This window comes from Vanessa cardui, chromosome 5 (genome assembly GCF_905220365.1).
Source record: "Vanessa cardui chromosome 5, ilVanCard2.1, whole genome shotgun sequence".
Classification (NCBI taxonomy): domain Eukaryota; kingdom Metazoa; phylum Arthropoda; class Insecta; order Lepidoptera; family Nymphalidae; genus Vanessa; species Vanessa cardui.
In genome coordinates, this window is record NC_061127.1 from 92946 (window position 1) to 112750 (window position 19805).

The 19805-nt window shown below is 34.3% G+C and overlaps 1 protein-coding gene across 1 annotated transcript in view; it reads left to right on the forward strand.

Annotated features, from left to right (window-relative positions):
• LOC124530076 overlaps positions 1–19805 on the forward strand; it is a 267561-nt gene that overhangs the window by 73147 nt on the left and 174609 nt on the right. The window contains exon 2 of the mRNA XM_047104065.1: positions 19198–19562. Coding sequence (XP_046960021.1) covers positions 19444–19562 — 119 coding nt within the window. The 5' untranslated portion in view covers positions 19198–19443. The remainder of the gene's footprint in view (positions 1–19197; positions 19563–19805) is intronic.

Here is a 19805-nt window from a genome sequence, read left to right on the forward strand (position 1 = left end):
TCGGGATGTTTAAAAAATAATTAATATACGCGATTCAAATCCGTTATAATTAGTTTTATTTAAATGTGTAATAATCGCGAAAATTTAAGACAATCTTCTAAGCTTTTCCTACACGGTAGTGGGTCTATTTAGGGATATTACTATCTATAACTATCATATAAATCTTAGTAATGGTGACAGTTATTATCGAAAACAAAATTAATATAATATTTCGTGATACAAATACAAACATTGATCTCTTTGATCTTGAGTATTTTTTATTACTTTCTAAGTAAAATGAAATAAGATGAAAATGAAATAAATAGGATTACAAAATCCATCCAGCTTTGTCTATTATATCATTTAAAGGTCAGAGAATTAACTGTAACTATTATGCTTGGCAATATTGCATTAAAATCGTTTCATCTATAAAGTTATTGAGAACTCCGAAACCTGACAGATGGTCTGCTGCTGTTTTGTTATCTGAATCGATACACTCAAATCGAATCGACGACGAATATTGGCGGATTTTTTTAGTAAAGATCTGAGTGATATTCGGCAGCAATATCCTGCTATCCCAGTCGAAGTGGCCCTCGATAACGTAAGGGTTGACTTGGAGCCGCAATTACGTTTTCTTGGTAAAATATCGGCTGCGTATGAGGAGTTATACTCGCATGTATAACCTTTGACCGCCAGCCGAGCACTAAAATAAGTCCTTTGATATCAAACCAACTGATTTTACTTTCGATTTCTAACGTTCTTCAATGTTTTTTTGCTAAATGTCACTTCGTCTTCTATAATTTATGAGAAAAAAGTATTCTTAAATATATTTATTAATATAAATAGTACAACTGCACGTTTTAAATACTCTGTAAAATACATCAACGTATTTAGTTACATATTCTTCTTCTTGTCTCAATATCAATTTTGCTGCAAATAGAGACTACGTAAAGGATTATTATTTTGGTAGAACGATAATTGGTAGTACCTACCAAAATATAATATAAATATTGCTAATAAATTACTATTAATAATAATATTGCTTAATAAACGTTGGTTTGTTTTAAATGTATTATTAATATAAAATACTTTTTGCCTTTGTTTCGCTGCTCCAGGTGAAAGAAGTCACTTCAACTCTTGATAATATGAATGAATGCACATCCCACATGCGGCTGCCACCGTTGAATTATTTAAACCTTCCACGAATAGTTTCAATCTTAATCTGTAAGTCTAGGAAAATTGCTACCCTAGAAAATATAAGCTATTGCAGGCGTTATAATCCTGATAATGAATTCAGCTAAACGTAAATCCGAGATTTCGTCTTCGTTGCGTTAGCTGCCATTTTGAAAAACGCAAATTTTATAAGTAGTGCGGTATCTACCTTGGTAACACCAGGTGATGATATTTTTATAGAAAGTCATATATGTATCTAATACCTATAATAACCCATAGAACTTCCCTTGTACTCAATATACTTAATAATTTTAACATAATATATGTCTGCATTATTTTTATGTAGAGTAAAAAAATATTTAAGTGCATGAGTGAAGAGTCGAGATGGCCCAGTGGTTAGAATGCGTGCATCTTAACCGATGATTGCGGGTTCAAACCCAGGCAAGCACCGCTGATTCATGTGCTTAATTTGTCTTTATAATTCATCTCGTGCTCGGCGGTGAAGGAAAACATCGTGAGGAAACCTGCATGTGACAAATTTCATAGAAATTCTGCCACATGTGTATTCCACCAACCCGCATTGGAACAGCGTGGTGGAATATGTTCAAACCTTCTCCTCAAAGGGAGAGGAGGCCTTTAGCCCAGCAGTGGGAATTTGCAGGCTGTTGTTGTTGTTGTTGAGTGAAGGGTTCGGAGCTACTGCTCAATTGCGCGTTACTGCAAATACAATCTACCCCAATTTATATCACGAGGTACATACATATGTCTTGATGGTGTAGGGTATAGTATCTACAGCTACAGAACCTGGAGTTCAGATCACATTTCGGAACTCTTAGTTAGAGGATTTTTGACAAAAATATATAATGTAGGCAATAAAGACTGATACTCTGTTCGAAACTCACGTAGGCCGGTTCCCCGGTGTTCCGCGGTTTCTACAGTCAGGGAATAGGAAATAGGATATACTGGTACGGTACAGTAATATAATACGACGCAAACGGCTAGTCTGTGTGATATCCGAACGACATTATTATTCTTCTTCTGAAAGATGAAACACAACCATTTTGTAAGTTAAATTTTTAATTTTAAGATATTAAATACAACTGTTTCGTTAAGCGACTATATTTATTCCCATGTATGTAAAAATATATCTGCTTATTAGTATTTATTGTTGAATCATTTTAACTGCCAAACAAATAAATATTATTATTAGCAAGACAGAAGTATGCACAACACGCATCAGTCGTCAGGTCAAATAAAACATTTGCAGTTTAAAGTTGTTAAGGGTGTCGGATCTAAATGGCCGTTAGGAGTGCGCCCGAAAATTCGAGAAAAAGATTAAGTAAGTTATTATTATTTACTGTTTTTATATATCCAAGAAATAAATTGGGGTGTGATATAATGATCTTATTACAAGTAATCTTTATTAAATCGAGGTTCCAAAATGGTGCGTGTGACTCAAATAACGCTCTCTCATTATTAGGCTTGAATTCTTTATCGGAAGAAATGAAGACAAAATTTATATATAAATGATAATAAAATCATTACAATAAAATGATTTTAAAATAGATGTTATATACCTTAATTTGATGTCGGATTTCGTAATTGGGCCGTTGGCTGGTGAATATTGGCAACCAGATTGTTAACAAAAGTACGCTTATTATTCAATCTAAAGATATCCTTGACTAGCTCCCGCTCGCGGCTTCTCCATAATGTGATAAAGAGGAGAAGTCAGATAATATATATGCATTCTCTATTCTAAATTTCACCCAAATACACCAGTAGTAGTAGCAGATAAGACTTTACATAACGACTTTGTAGTATGTGTAAATGTAATAAAATTTTTATTGCATGTGAATCCCAAACTTTCAGTAGTGATATAGATTTACTCAAAAAGATAATGGGGTTTTTCACCAAATACAAGATAAAATTGCCAATCATGAACGGCGAATCCGATTGTTTCAATTGTCAACAATGAAAAACACGTCTAACATAAAACCGGTGTCAGACAACTTGCTTTACGATTGGCGGGAGACGGGATCGACGTGGTTATACGATATCCTTATTAAATATTATAACACTAACTATCAAAATTCACCAATGATAGAAGAAAAATGAATGAATGTAGAAGGATAGAAGATATAAGAAGAACCGCCGAAAGAAACTCAGTGGAATCGAACATTTTTATCAACAATTTTGTTTACAAAACAATTATTCATATTTCGGACAATTGTAATCGAGAGTTGCACTCGTAAGTCTTAATTATAACATTTGTACTGTTCCTCAACACTTACTTAACACGCAGTATAGCGTTTGTTTTGATGAAATAAAACAGAATAGCAAACGATTTTTTATACTCAAACCTTTCTTTCAATGCGTTATTTGCATTTCGTTTCTGAACAGGGCGAGTGTAGTGCAGCTTCTGTGTTCGAGCAATACAATGGCTTCCAATGCAACCCATTATATTGTGGGTGCAATTAACAGTCATTAACATTATGTATGAATAAATAACTCCGCTGTTTATAAAGTTTGAAAGCCTCGATCTTGAACTCCACTCGTAGCTCTAATTAAATAGTAGCAGATTGAACTTTCGTCGTTGCGTCATTATCTTTGAAAGAAAATCTGAAACTCCATTTTGTAACTTTAATCCTGATAAAGATCAGTATTACGAAGGATTAAAAACTATAATTATTCGATTATATTTCCAGAAGAAAGTTTAGAATTGTTTCTAAACTTTCTCTGATAATCTTCCGAGGTGAAATTATTTAATTTACACAAGAAAAGAAAGTTTTATCCTTCTTTCTTTTTCACGCACACTCACAAACAAAACAACAAGAGTGCGTAGATATCCAAATACACACACTTGAATATGAATTATTATTATAGCCCAAGAATGTTTCGCTTTGAAAATATAATCTTTCGCTAGCCATTATCATGACATACCGATTTGCTGTCAAGGCAGACCGTTACGGCCACTTGCTTGACTCGTACAAACCACCATTGAGAATACTTTTATAGATTTCTTATCACACGGGTGGTTGAGGCGTGACGTACTTTTGACACCGGGTGATTAAGTATACTCTGCTGAGATCGCCAACATAAGTATAATTATTAGATGCAAACATGATTAATGCATAGAGTTTTCTATAGTGTGTTATTATCACCATTATGATTAAGAAATGCTTATTAAAGTCTATTTAAATAAATAATGTTTTACTTTAGAATAAAACACAGTAACAGACAAGCTGTTAATTATATAAACGCGTGATCCGACGTCAGCTTTAAGTCTCGTGAAAAAATTGCAATTAAGGATGCGTCGAGTACATACGAGAGATTGCGGGATTTGCGGACGCGGAGCGAAATGAGAACCGCTTCGAAATAAAATAACGTGACGGCCTGCAGTCTGAGAACAAATAACACTTTTGAAGCGAGCACGGAATTTTGATATTTAATTAAAGTATAACTAGCGACCCGCCCGGCTTCGCACGGGTGTAATACTGATACTAAATATACTACAGAATTTGTTAATTTAAGACATCACATTAGAAACTTTAAAATTATCAGTTTATCTTTACTATGTTGTCCAAGTTCAATGTACAAAAACCCTTCCTCTCAAAGCACTCTATGTATTAAAAAAACCGCATCAAAATCCGTTGCGTAGTTTTAAAGATTTAACCAAACATAGAGTTATAGGGACAGAGAAAACGACTTTGTTTCATACTACATAGTGATAAAGGTAATTTTAACCTGATGTGAAAGACTTCTCTTCGTTCACCTTCAGCGTGTTTGTTCCACCAGTCAGATAGCGCAGGATGATGGACATATGTATGTATATGCGATAGAATTAGATTCGAGCTCAGGTTTGTGTTTTCTATGTTATCCTTCACCGCCGAGCGCACAACTCGAACAAACAAATTAACACATGAAGCTTGCCGGGTTTGAACTTCCGAACTAGTTTCTCACGTCCGAATAAATGCACTATTTCAACATCATTGAATCTTCATTTAAAATTCTGATGATATCTAACAATTAATTTATAAAAATGATATTAGTTTGTATCAATCTTGACAATAATTTCAATTCAAGCTATACGATTGAATGTTTTTAATTCGAATGAAAGCGATAAAACGACGTTATTAATAAGAGCGAAAGAGACAATCAATATTCGATATAAGATTATGATTGGTCAATAAGCGGATTGTTCCAGAAAGAAAAGAAATTACGGATTAAGGAAGAGACAATTTCAACGGTCATAGTTCAAGGTCGCGCGAAACAAGAAGATTACCAAATATAAAATAATAAACGTTAAAGGCGTTCCAACTTTTGTTTGTTGGCTTGACATTCATATACATTTTCGCTTTAGATGAAATTATGTGTGTATTTAATTAGATCTCCTGGGAAAGATGCAATTGGGTTGTGAAAATATTCCCATTTTGTGCAGACGGAGTCGGTATAGGTGGCAGGTTTATTATCGACTTTATAACATATATGTTAGAGATTATAAATATACACGTATAAGTTTTTAGAAACACCTTATTAGAAAGACATACAACGTGATTAAGTTTTACAGGTTGTCTTGATTGCTAATGGTTAAAAATCTATCAGTGGGTGTTCCTTTATCGAATGAGGATCTTGGTCTCATGGTCTTGGGACAGATATAGTGCCTGACGTGCCTTCTGACTACAATAATATTATAAACATTGGAATCTGTGAGATATTTATATGGGATTTTAGATATAGCCCCTTGGCGCACCTGATATGGCAAACACTACCAAACATGATGTCAACCTTGGTATTTGTCTTGAAAGTCCACGGCGTTACTTGTATCAGAATCATTATTACTTATTTCTAAACATAAGTTATGTAATTTAGAAAGTCAATCTTGTGAGAAAGGGTCTTTCTTTATGAGATGGCTGCGAACATCTTAAGATAACCGCTAAATTTATTACAATATAAGGATTAAGTCAAATCATCTCAAGGCGTTTGATGAAAGCGGTCCCAGGTGCCGGATCCGCCGGATAGACTGAAACTTTGGGCGGTGGAAAGTTTGACATTTTCACAGCGGAATTTCAATTAGATTCTATGATTTGAACAATTGTCCAGGTAAGCTGACTTATCAGTTTCTACAATCCGAAGGCGTTTTATTTTTCGACTAGCTATGCTGAGCGGTTTTTCTCGCGTTACTCCCGTAATAATAAACTATTGTTTACGTTCAAACGAAAATATTAATTTATTAATAACTTCTAATTGACTCAATTGATTTTGATAAAATAATAACAAAACGGTATTTAATACTTAAAATAATTATTCAATTAATTATATTGTATTGTAATAAGGTTGATTTTGTTATATTATTTAAACTGAAACATATTTAACACAATCTTACTGTCAGTACAAATAAATATATGTAACTAAATATATTTACTTGTACTGATAGTAAGATTAACATTACTTTACCTTTATCACTACGTAGTATAAAACAAAGTCGATATTTCTGTCCCTATAACTCTATGTATTGTTAAATCTTTAAACGCAACTTCTTCTCTCATCATCTTTAAACAAACGATTTTGATGCGATTCTAATTGACTCAATTGATTTTGATAAAATAATAACAAAACGGTATTTAATACTTAAAATAATTATTCAATTAATTATATTGTATTGTAATAAGGTTGATTTTGTTATATTATTTAAACTGAAACATATCTAACACAATCTTACTGTCAGTACAAATAAATATATGTAACTAAATATATTTACTTGTACTGATAGTAAGTGTCTTATTTAAATTTGTTAAATAATCATGTAAAAAAAATGATTTTCTCCTCATGAAAATGATCTTCTCATTGTTTCTGCAGTAAAGTTTTATTTCCATACCATAATTGTTCTCAATGAAGTATTACGAAACGTAACGAAACTTAGTAATTTTGTAAATACAAGATTGTCAATATTATAACATCATTAGGATTGTTAAAATAAGCAATACCTTAAAAGTTAAGTTTACTCAATTTATTAATAAAAAGAATTTTGTCTCATCGGAGAACGCGTCGGTGAAAGGACGACATCAGCAAATCGTAAAGTCGGCCTCGGCTGCAACGTCGACGTAAAATAATAACTCTCGGATAAGGGATAATCATTTCCTTCGAGCTCTTTATCTGACGGCAATTTTCCGAGACGAACGTATACTCGGAATGGAATGATATTTCAGAGGTCAAAGTCGGGATGATATAACGAAACACTTTGCTGAATGGCTGCGATATTTTGTAGAATGTATTCTGCAAATAATATACACACAACGCGGACGGAGATGCCGTCTCCGGGATAACTAAAGAGGATAATGCGTTTGCTTTGCTTATAAGCTGCCCTACCAGCTGTGTTTGCACCCTCATTCTCATGGTCTTGGATTGCACTTTCAATAGCAGATCAGATATATATACTTTTCATTTTTAGAAATAAAAATCTTCCGACACTAAATCTATCATCATCATTACATAGTATAAAGCGACGTCGTTTACCGCTGTCTGTCCCTATGTATGCTTATATCTTTCATAACATAGTATATAAACATCATAATGCGCTGTCATAACAAACAACTCTTTTGGCGCTTACATTTCAAAGCCGGCTGAATCCTACAAGATATATCGAACTAATGTAATACAGTTGTGCAACTTAAAAAGGTCTTCAAAAAAGTCTGAGATGATATACCTCTATCTTTTAGTGATAACATTGTGTAATATATTTAGAATCAGCCTTGCCAGTCGTGTGAATCCGAATCGGGTTGCTAGTATAACATAAAATACAAAATCTTGAATATTAATCTTAAGTAAAACCTCTAATCAAATGTCAAAATAAATACTTTGACCAAATACTGAGAATTCATTTAAACGTATACAATACCGAGCTGGACTAGAGCTTTGTACATTCGTTTGTAATGTAATATCAGTGTTTCTTGAAAGCTCGGAGCATAGATTACGGCAACTTTTTTACTGTTTCTTAGACGATCTCGGGAACGTTTACAACTGCAGAACCCGAAACCTTTTAAGATTTCACAGAGAAATATTTAAACACGAATCCATGCACTTACTCTTGTGTAGCTGTGGCGGTTGTACTTAAACGTAACTATTTGTTTTTCTTGAAGCTTTTTTTCAAAGCTCTCGGAAACTCTTCGGTGCCTCTGGCTTTGGCAGATACTTGACAATGTAAATTTACTTAGATTTATCTCGTGCATTTTTTTACATTGTTAAAATACCGGGTTATTTAATGGTTAAGTCTTTCAGAGCTGTTTTAAGCAAACTATTTTTGAATCCACTATCAAGGCATTTGAACTTTAAAAATCAAGTTACAAAATATCAGTTTAACTTTAAAAATTATGTATGCTAATTTAATAATAGTATGACTTCAAAATTTCGAAAGTTAAGTTTGTCAACTTCTACAATGAAAATTTAGAATCCTTGTCTCTCTCGTATGGAACACGTCGACTTCGGATCCACGCCACGTCGCCGGAAATCCCCCGTGAATTGTACCGCTCCGCTGCATAGCGAATATGTACGCCGGGTACTTTAAATAAACTTTAAAGAATCTTGCATACATAGTTATTAATAAATATCTTCTAAAATTATTTGCTCTTTCTCAGACAAAGAGTCCTACAACGCTGTAAAAAACTTTGCGTAAAAATTGAATGTCGTTAAAAGGTTATATTATGTGCCCGTAACCACATTTGAGAGAATCACTAAATTATGAACTTAATTTATGTAATTTATTTAGTGTTTTTAATTCTATTCTTAGTAAGCCTTTATTCAGTAATTCAAATATAAGAATTTGTTAGTAATTTTCTGAAACTGATTTAGTCTTTCTTTTTTTGATTGAATTTAGCGTGTAACGATGGGACCGACATATAAGCTGCCTGTAAAGGCCCCTTAAAAATACAGGAATAAAAAAAGGTTATTTCTGAACAGGTATAGTCAAAAAATATATCTTAGCAATTTCGCTCTAAACGCCATATGTATGATACCACTAGCTTGTTAGCAATTAATAATATTAATTGTAACCAACTATTGCTTCAAAACGATATAATTCCGGTCGATTGTTGTCGCCGGTTCTTCTGCCGGAAGTAGACGTCTACTTCGTCTATAAAAGTTGTCATGTAAATAAAACTGTCAAACACGAGAAATAAGTTCCACGAATCTTTAATTTTCTCTACTTTCTACTTGTTCAAATAACTCTGTGCTACGCAATATAAACTTTAACTTTATATCTGCCGAAGAGGATGTCCGGTATCATGTGAATATATTCTTCGGCAAGTGTGATATATGTACTAGCTACTCCCCATTATTTCATTTCATATTACCGTACGACAAACTCGACAATATGTTCAATGATGTCGAAATTAATGGAGCGAAGTAAAACAATAGAAATAAAATAAAATAGTCGAGATGACCCAGCGGGAGTCGAGATGGCCCAGTGGTTAGAACGCGTGCATCTTAACCGATGATTGCGGGTTCAAACCCAGGCAAGCACCGCTGTTTCATGTGCTTTATTTGTCTTTATAGTTCATCTCGTGCTCAGCGGTGAAGGAAAACATCGTGAGGAAACCTGCATGTGACAAATTTCATAGAAATTCTGCCACATGTGTATTTCACCAACCCGCATTGGAACAGCGTGGTGGAATATGTTCCAAACCTTCTCCTCAAAGGGAGAGGAGGCCTTTAGCCCAGCAGTGCGAATTTACAGACTGTTGTTGTACCTACTGTTACCTTTCTGGTGGTGTGGGTATAAAGAAACAATATTAGGTTATAAAATTTTTATTGCACAGTAACATAGTATTATAAACAACCAATTACTTAATTTACTAGTTACTTATGTTACTTCTTATAATGACTATTATATAAAATTATGCCAGCTAGACTCAGCGTGGGTCACTTGGGATAAAAGGCAAGCTTGAAAATTCAATGTTACTAATCCAAAATTTAAGGTTGAAAATTAGGCGCCACTGACGAATAAATTAGTTGATGTGGTTTGAAAGAATACATCGTTCGCCAGACCGGTGTAAACGAAATTTATAATATAATTGAAAGGGGGTACATCACCAAAGTTTCCAGCTACACGTGGATACCGACAACGGCTTAGGGAACAGGCCTGCCGTCCTTGGAGTTGCACCAGCCGCTATCTGGGCACACTCAACCAGGAACCTGGAGCTGTTCACTCTTAATGTTTCCATTCAAGAAGTCCACGTGGTGGGTAAATCCGATTAAAAAAAAAACCTCCTGTAATACGAAATATACAGGTTCAATAAGTTAAGCTAATAAGCAAATGATAAATACCTTAACGAGAGATGTAAGCACGAATTTACCTTCTGGAGGTTCAAAGTCCTGCTTACACAAATTGACGATCTCAACTCCGGAGAACCATTTCAAAGGGTCACTGGAAACCACAATTTACACATGACTACGACTTTTCTAATTGCAAACCAATGCATTAATTCAAAAACAAGAATTAAAGACTTACAATTTTTTTACGAGTCGGTAAACATGATATAAAGTTCTGTCAAACTTCAAAACTTCATTGTTAATATAAATTCTGAAAAGATAACTGCTATTAAAGCACTGAATACTAAACAACCACAAATTAAGAAACTCAATTATTAAGACAACTCACCGATATATTCAGTATATCGAATTAGAATTTGGATTCGGTGTGAAGCCGATAGTTCCAAAATTCAAAAAGAACGAAATCGAAAGTTCACGAACCTTTGAAAGGTTAGCGAGTGTGACCAGTATCACTACCAAAATACCCTTAATGAAAAAGGAATTATATCCATAATTAAATCAAGGAAATAATTATGGAATAATTATTAAAATTAAGGAAAGTCAAAAATGAGGCAAAGTAAATTTATCATAACCAGACTCCGAGACCTACATCGAAGAACTAACTTTTTAAATGGAAGACAGCTATTAAATTAATCTGAAACGATGTGAAATGACGTCTAATCAAATTCAGCAAACGAATTAGATGATTAAAATCTTATTTTAATGCACCTTTAAAATAAATGTAATTTATTTTATTAATTAAAATTTTAGAAAATGCCAAGTCGAAGCGTTATACTAGCAATACCGACATAAATTAAGTGGGAAATGGGTCAATGGCACGGAATTTAGCGAATTGACACTTTTTTGACGTTTTATATAATTATAAAAAAAAGTTAAAATTATGAAAATAATTTTTAATGTAACACTACAAAATAGAATAAAAAAGTCATTATAGTTGTTCTGCCATGTAATGTTGTATAAGAAAAATAAAGCATAATATTCAACACATTCACACACAAGACACATAAAGTAAATATTGAAGTTTTCGCCGGTTCTTCTCCGTAGAATCTACATTCCGAAATGGTTGTAACTTAACTTAATTTAGGTCTGAATAAATAACGACTCAAAAGTGCTTGTAAAGGTCAACTTGAATGAATAATATTTTTTATTTAGATTTTTGATTTACAGGCTGTGGGGATATAATATCTTGGGCGGCACACCGACCTTATAAGGAGGGCCAAGGCGGTCAATAAAGGTTGTTAAAAAAATAAAACTGCCTGTATAAAATATGGGAAATATTATTGACATGCATTTTTGTTAAAGTTTCATACTTATTAACAGGAATGTATGAAAGTTATCCAACATACAAAGTAGCTCTGAGTTTCGAATAGTTTCAAGTTAAGTCTAACACAGCGCGATAAGCAGGCAATAATGAATTTTAAACTACTCAGCGCAGTTCATGTCTGTGGAGATTATCTGGTGACGTACGCCCTGGCGGCGCGCCAGGCCTGATAATGTAGTCAGCTCGCAGAACATACCGAACACGATGGCCGTGGAAAGTTGTTATTTATTTCACTATTGTACGGCCATCAGTATTTCCAAATAAAATGCATCATATTAAAATAAAGTAAGTCTAATTGGCTCCCGGACAAAGGTCCCTTCTTCTCTCGATAGGAAGGTTCGGGGTTTATTACACGAATCTAATACTTGTTACATGGGCCTGGCCGGGATATAATAAGCACATCTCATCATCAACACTCAGTCACGCTTGGCTGGGTTTGATCGCAATATTCGGTCAAGATTCACTCTAGAACGCTGGACCACTTGTCTCACTTGAATAATATCTAAATTATTAAGAGGCATCCAAGTGTTAAGTAAGTGCGCTTAGGGATCGGGAGGTCATATTTTGCTTACTATTTCTAACAAAGAGAGTTAAAGAGGAATCTTAAGTTTTAAACGTAAAACGATTGTGATTGGTATCAGTTTATGTATTCTTGTCGAGGGCCCATCTTGGTCTTGCAGAGATGTAAGATGAAACCTTTTTAATTGTTATGGGCACTTGGAAAGTAACCGGTTTCTTGAACGATCAGCGTGCACTATAAACAACATTAGTTAGTTACATACAGTTAATGAATTATTATACAAGACGACAAGTTAGATAATGATATTCAGATTAATTGAGGTAATACCCAGGCTGTATTTAGGTAACATTCCCCAGGACACAGGCGAGCAGTTTAATTTCGACGTGACCAGCTAACTTTTGAGCGGATTAAGAAGTTTAATTAGAGATGAAACGTGACGTAACGCTCCAATCGCTGTAATTATTACTTGACTGAAGCGCTGAACCCTGAGTCTGATACACCTTTGTGTCTTGTTTCAACAATTATTATAATTAAACTGGCGATACCCGTCACCGCTTGGTCCGCGACGATTTATTTAAAACATATACAACTTTTTCAGCAAGCCTCAGAGTTATCCCTAAAGATGACCGTTTTTAATCCTCTTTGTGTTAAAATTGTGACATTTCACATAATGACGCTTTTAATGGCTCGGTGGGTCGGTTCTGAAGTCGAAGATTAATATTGCAATCCTTTGAATTTTAAGGGTAGGCCGTGGCTTAATATTAAGGCTGTATGTTGATGGTCAGTCAGGCGAAAGTTTGCCTTTTATACACATATGTAGATGTATGAGATTTGATGTTTCTCTGTCGTATTAGTCGGGATAATCGTCTAATTGTGCAGCTGTGCTTAAACAATGACAATCTAATTTATTTCGTCGTTATCATCGTTTTCATCGTTCGTCTTATACTATTAATTTCAGGTCGGTGGTCAAATCTGATTAATCTGGGTTTATCGGAGGGAGGCTTACCTGAATTCAATTCTTCTGATAAGTCATTTTATTTGAGAGTAAGCCTGTTGTCAGTCTTTGAAAAATGCTATTAATAAATCTGCCAATTATAAATCGTCCTCTAATATTGTTGGCCCGTTGTTAGCTATGGGGTCTGCGATGATTTTGTTTAAAGTTTTAAGTATTTAGAAGTTAGGTGCCTTGGCTTAATACATTGCTTATAAAACTAATATCACAGAATGCAAACCATCTAATATATTGTTACTCCAAAAAAAAGTACTGACAAAAATTCACAGCAGCATCTTATGTTGACCATCCTTAAATTCCCGCGCCTCTGAGAGTATGCCGAGCTGTTTGCCGTTGAGGCTGAAGTCCCTCCAGCCGTGTCGGGTTTCGTCCTATCGGATTATAAAAGTGCAGAAACAGTGCAAGTGAACTCTCAATATTTACTTATGAATTATAATGTTTTACAGCAATTCAGTAGGTGAGAGGTTCATTGCAGGGGGAAGATTGTATCCGAAAATGAGGAGGGATGGAGGGATAAATTGAAATCCAAACTGTAAACTGCAAGGTAGCAGAGCGTGAACCTGCACTTGACGGCAGGGTTTATGCAAGCCCATTTAAATGGGTATTTCGGTTTTAAGGGTGATTATCTTACTTCTTTTTTAGGTATTTTGGTATACTTATACTTACATAAGGGAATTTCACTCGAAAAAACCTAGAGGTTTTTTCTCAATCACGATGTAAATAAATCTCTTGAAAACTGTCAACCTATCCATATTCACCATGTTGTATCCATGAGGTATTTTTCGCTCTCCAGTGCAATCAAGAAGATAGAGATAATTCAATTTAACACGAGAATAAGGCTTAAACATTCATAGGTTGTTCATATTCGAAGACACGCGTATGAATTAATTATTTTATTTACATAGCAAGTCCAACAATCAACGAGAATATGCATTTTGATTAATGGAGATTACATAAAATAATTCGTCACAGACGAATGCGAAGACGTAGTTGAGAACCATTTTGACCAAACCGAAATTTGGTCGTCTCAAAGAACAACCTCTACCCATTATTGCGTAGCTAACGTCGGCCACCCAAACTCACTGAAATCATTCGCCTCGTGTTAAAAAGACACTGGTTTAAACTCGTCTTCCATCATTCATTATTAATCTCATGAAATTTGAAGTCTTTTGAACGTTGATTTGATTCAATTTGATTCATCATCAAATGGAGCTTATGTATAATTAGTCTTCTAATCCTATATGTAGATCAAATAAATTATTTATATTCTATATTTCCTCTGTGCATTTGTAAGGTTTGATTAAAAAAAAATACAACATGCGATCACATCCAATGAAGGCTGTATTTTCTCACGAAACCGCAATTCTGATGGTCTGGGCGGAAAATAAATTAAAATAGTAACGACAATGCTAGAAGGAAACAAATATTATTGAAGTTTTTCGAGAATTAAGTGTATTTATATGTTATAAGTAAAACATTTGTGTACTTTACCAAAAGTACTCTGGATTTTTGGCAAGTTTTAACTCTTGTATAAATATTTTATTACCGTGTTTCCTCGAGTTCCTCTCTTAAAGGCCGCGTTAAATATTCCAAGCTGTGTCAATCAAAATTAATATAAATAAAAGCATTCATAAAAAAAATATTATTTAATCTGTTTTATAAAACAAATATGGTTTTGGATGTTACCTTTAGTCCGAAGTATCGATACATTAACTTTAATAATTATATTATATTTTACGAGTATATGTTGTGTACTTTAGTCTAAACACTATGTTACAAAAGTTGTGCTAGTTTATTTTGGAACAGAACAGTTTCACAATCAATCAATAAAAGCTTGTTTAAACTAAACGCATAACGGTATCGAAAGCCATATCCCAATACGTGTTCCTGCTTCATTGGATTTCGTTATAATCAAATCTCATCTCATCTTTAAACGTTAAACCGTAATAAAAACGCTAGTTGTAAATTTTACGACTTCATATTCGGATGAAACTGTCCATTAAAGAAAATTAAGTGCCGCTGGTCATATCGGACTATTTACGAGCGTGACTGAACATTATCTATTTTAAAACAAGCAGTCCTTGTATTATTATATTACAGGAACATTAAATTCGCGCTTGTCGTCAATAGTCTAAATTTAAAGTGAAGCCCGGTTTATTGTATATAAGAGTAATATACTAAAACCTTCTACATAAAGGTGGTGATCCACATCCGTGTAAAACGGTGCAGTATCTTACACGCTGGTTCACGACTTAGGTGAGCAGGCACGCTGTGGATATATTTTCATTGCACGCATACCAAGATACAGTACGACTCCTTCCTACGCCTGTCTCCTATTGTTTCTTGTTTTCGGTATGGAAGTATTTGAAGCGAATTGAATAATGTCACATTGCTACGGGTTAAACACATGCAAATTTTGCCATGTTTTCATGGGCTTGAACCCGCAATCATCGGTTAAGACATACATGTTCTAACCACTGGCCATCTCGATTTAGTAGACATTTCGATGATTACAGAAAGCTTCTCCTTATTTATTACAAGCTTAAGATTGTATGTTCGGTCATATTATTAAGTATATGAAATCATATATTTTAACGTTACACAGAGGATATGGCAGTTGGATTAACATGACAGTGTATAAACGAATCAGAAGTGTTGAATATTATAAATTAAAATCATAATATTCTGTATTCAAATACTGTTACGTCTTAGATTTTCGCGATTATTACACATTGAAATAAAACTAGTTTTAACGAATTTAAATCGCGTACATAGCGCGTTGCGTTCATTATCAAGAAGAGCGGATATTAAACTCTGTAGAATGTTTTGTAATGAAATACAGTTATTTTTAAAAACAAATTTTCGGAACTATAATGCTAAGTGCCTGTAGTTTCACTGGCTCACTTACCCTTCAAACCGGAACACTAAAATACCGAGTATTGCTGTTTGGTGAGAGAATACTTGATGAGTGGATGGTACCTACTCAGATGGACTTGCATAAAACACGAGCACTATGTATATCTTAACTGTTAACTGATTTCTTGACTATTTTATAGTATAGTTACACCTCGACAATAAACGAAAATGTTCCAAAACTGCAAACAGAAGCCATAAGAGATCACAAATGCAGAATGAACAACCGACGCAGTTGCATTACATTCGATTAGCGTTTTATTTACTTATTTATACTTTACCACGCTTCATATAATGTTTACTTATTAATAGTTCTAATTATGAAAAATTTAATTTACTTGGATAAATTCACTGCCTTTTTATAGACATCAAATAAACACGCATCCCTAATGCTATTCCTAATACGTAATACATTTTATCGGAGAGTTGATAAATAATGTAAGTTATGAATGAAGGTATAAAACTTCACAAACATGAAACTACTTGACGTAAATAAGAAAAGTGGTAGGTATCTTCAAACTAGAACTATATTTGGAGTGGAGGCCGCTTATTACTGTCGTGGAACTCAAACCGCCCTCACTGTTAACAAAAGTACTTACCAAGTTGAATAACCTCAGTGATTAATGATTTTCTGAGGTACCATAAGCATTATTAAAATAATTTAAATTGCAAAGAGGTCGCGTGCAACAGCAGTACTAGTGCCTATTGCTATTCTCTACGAATTCGCTTCTTATGTTGTTGAAAAGCGAGTTATGGTAATTCTACATTATGGTGAGTCTCTCGCCATTAAATATACTAGCGTGTGGCCTCCTACTGAAATCAACGTTTGACTTTCAAACGTTTCTTATGTTAAAGTGGAAGTTGAATACATTAACAGATTAATTTAAAGTATAAATAATTAAATGTATACCTACATGTACCATACCATATGATTGTGTGTATAACATCCCTTAGGGTAGAATATCCAGACACGCTTTAATGCGTATCTACTCATTTTTTATCACTAGCCCAAAAATAAAGTTCCATTTTTAACTTCAAAAATATCGAACTTTCCACGCTTGTTCATCCTTATACGGGTAAAAATTTCAAAATTATTTCCTTAGAACCTAATTGTTTTCTCAATTTTCTTTTCTCAAAAAAACGACTCTAATCACCAAATTTCATACCCCTAACTTTAATAGTTTATGATGCGTGAATAGCGCAATGGTTTACAGGCCGCCTAACGATATGAAGAGTCGCAGGATCGATCCTGATCCGTACCTACTCTTAACAGAAGTGATAAACTTAAAAGGAGGGGTAAATAGGAATATTGGTGCCTTAATTAATTTGTGTGTTGCTATTATTCAATGAAAAGGAAATAAAATTATAATAAAATTATAATTATAATCAGTCAGTCAGTCAAAATATAGTATTTTGCAAGTATAGATTTTGTTTCCAATTAAACGATCTGAACCCACATCGTATTCGAGTAAAGAGCAAAAAATACAAATATAAACGACATCCAAAATAGCAGAAATTTCACTAGAAAGTGAGAAATAACTCCAATTGAGTTTTTAATTAAAAGCTTTTCTGTTTCACTGTATCTGTATGGAGTCGGAAAGGTCAGCTCTGTGTAGGTATCATTTCGATGTGTATAATCAAACGGATTCGTATGTTTTGAAGTATTCAGCGCCAGCCACACAAGCCATCCGGCCTTACCAAATGATTTAGGTACTTGTTCTTTCCTTAAAACATTTTTTTATAATATTAAGGACTTTTTATAACGGTGGTCATCAGCGTCCTTTGATATTTGGGCTGTTATAATAATGTCAATGTGCCACTGTGCATACAAACTAATGTGTACCAGTATGTGGCTACTCATAAGTGATTAGTGAATAGCTGAGATGACCCAGTGGTTAGAACGCGTGCATCTTAACCGTGGGTTGCGTGTTAAAAACCCAGGCAAGCACCACTACATATTTGTGCTTAATTTGTGTTTATAATTCATCTCGTGTTCGGCGGTGAAGGAAAACATAGTGAGAAAACCTGCATGTGTCTAATTTCATCGGAGTTCTGCCACATGTGCATTTCACCAACCAGGAACAGCGTGATGGAATATTTTCCATACCCTCTCCTTAATGGGAGAGGAGGCCTTAGCCCAGCAATGGGAAATTTACAGGCTGTTACTTTACTATGTGATAAGTGGGGTATTACCCAGCTTGCTTCCAGAGAGCCCAGAGATATTATTATAATCATTTTGAATATTAATAACCCATAGTACGTTACAAGCCATCTCTCATCTCTGTGCGGAACGAAAAGTCGATACGCCAAGATTCTGTATTTTTTAATGAACTACCAATAACCGGGCTGGCTTGAAAGTTATCTTGTAATATCGTTGGAGCTTCGTTAGGAAAAAATATGGAGCATTTTCTCCCTATCAATATAAAATAGAAATATAAAAACAAATAATTGGAAACTTGGTATAGTGGGAATAGATAAAATAGAAGCGGGTTTTTACAATATTCAGAAAAAATATGAAACACATCCAACGTCATAAGCACCGTACTTCCTACCTTTTTCTCAGTACCTTGCTAATTGATATCATTTAATTCCTTCGTGTAAATTAGCTAATTCAGCTCTTATGTTACTTCCCCAGATTTGTTATTTACAAAAATAAAACTGTTATGTCCGTGTGGATACAAGATGGAACTAAACTTACATTTCTTACGGCCGCATACTTTTGCCCCCGTTAAGCAGAGTCAGAAGCAAATCCGCGTCACTTTTCATATAATCGCTAGTTTAATTTTGAGTGTAATTTAAGTACGTTAATTTTGAACTTACATATTATCTTCATAATTGTATAATAAATTTAATTATTAATCTATTTAAATAAATAACTTTGAGTATTTAATTAATTTTTATAACTTTGCATAATGTTGTTAGCAATGAAAATTCAATTTTATATTTTTGTTCCAGGGTGCGGTGCCGTAGTGTTATACGAAGTATTTTAACAAAGTGATTTAGTGTATCGGTGTAAATAAGTGATCTTTGTTTATTATTATTTTTACTCGGTTATATAAATTAGTAGACTAAAGTAATAGTTTCACGTGGGTGCTTGGTTTGCTTGCGTGCGTCTCACTCGGAGCCACCACGAGGACTGCAACCAAACAGCGATGGCTCGGCCTGAAGTTGTGCGATGAGGCGGCGGACGAGGACGAGGGGATGGACGAGCCCAGCGCCGCCAAGCGGCCGTCCGTGCTGACCATCGACCGTGCCGCCTTCCTCCTGCTGCGGGTGCGGAGAGCCTTCAAGAAGAAACGACAGCAGAGGAAGGAGAAGCAGTAAGTCATTTCGTTTCTATTCGTTAACGTTGAAGTCGTCGTTGTCGGAGCAACGTCGATTCTTTTAACAATATAATAGGATATATCCACTATTTCGGAATGTAATGTAAGCTTATAGTGCGAGTTTCATATGTGACATTTGTTTTACTTGTCTTATTGATTTGGTTTTTGATATCATGGAAGCAATTGCAATTTATTTTCCGACAAAAAATATGAGAGATTTTCAGTTCAACAAGTTAATTG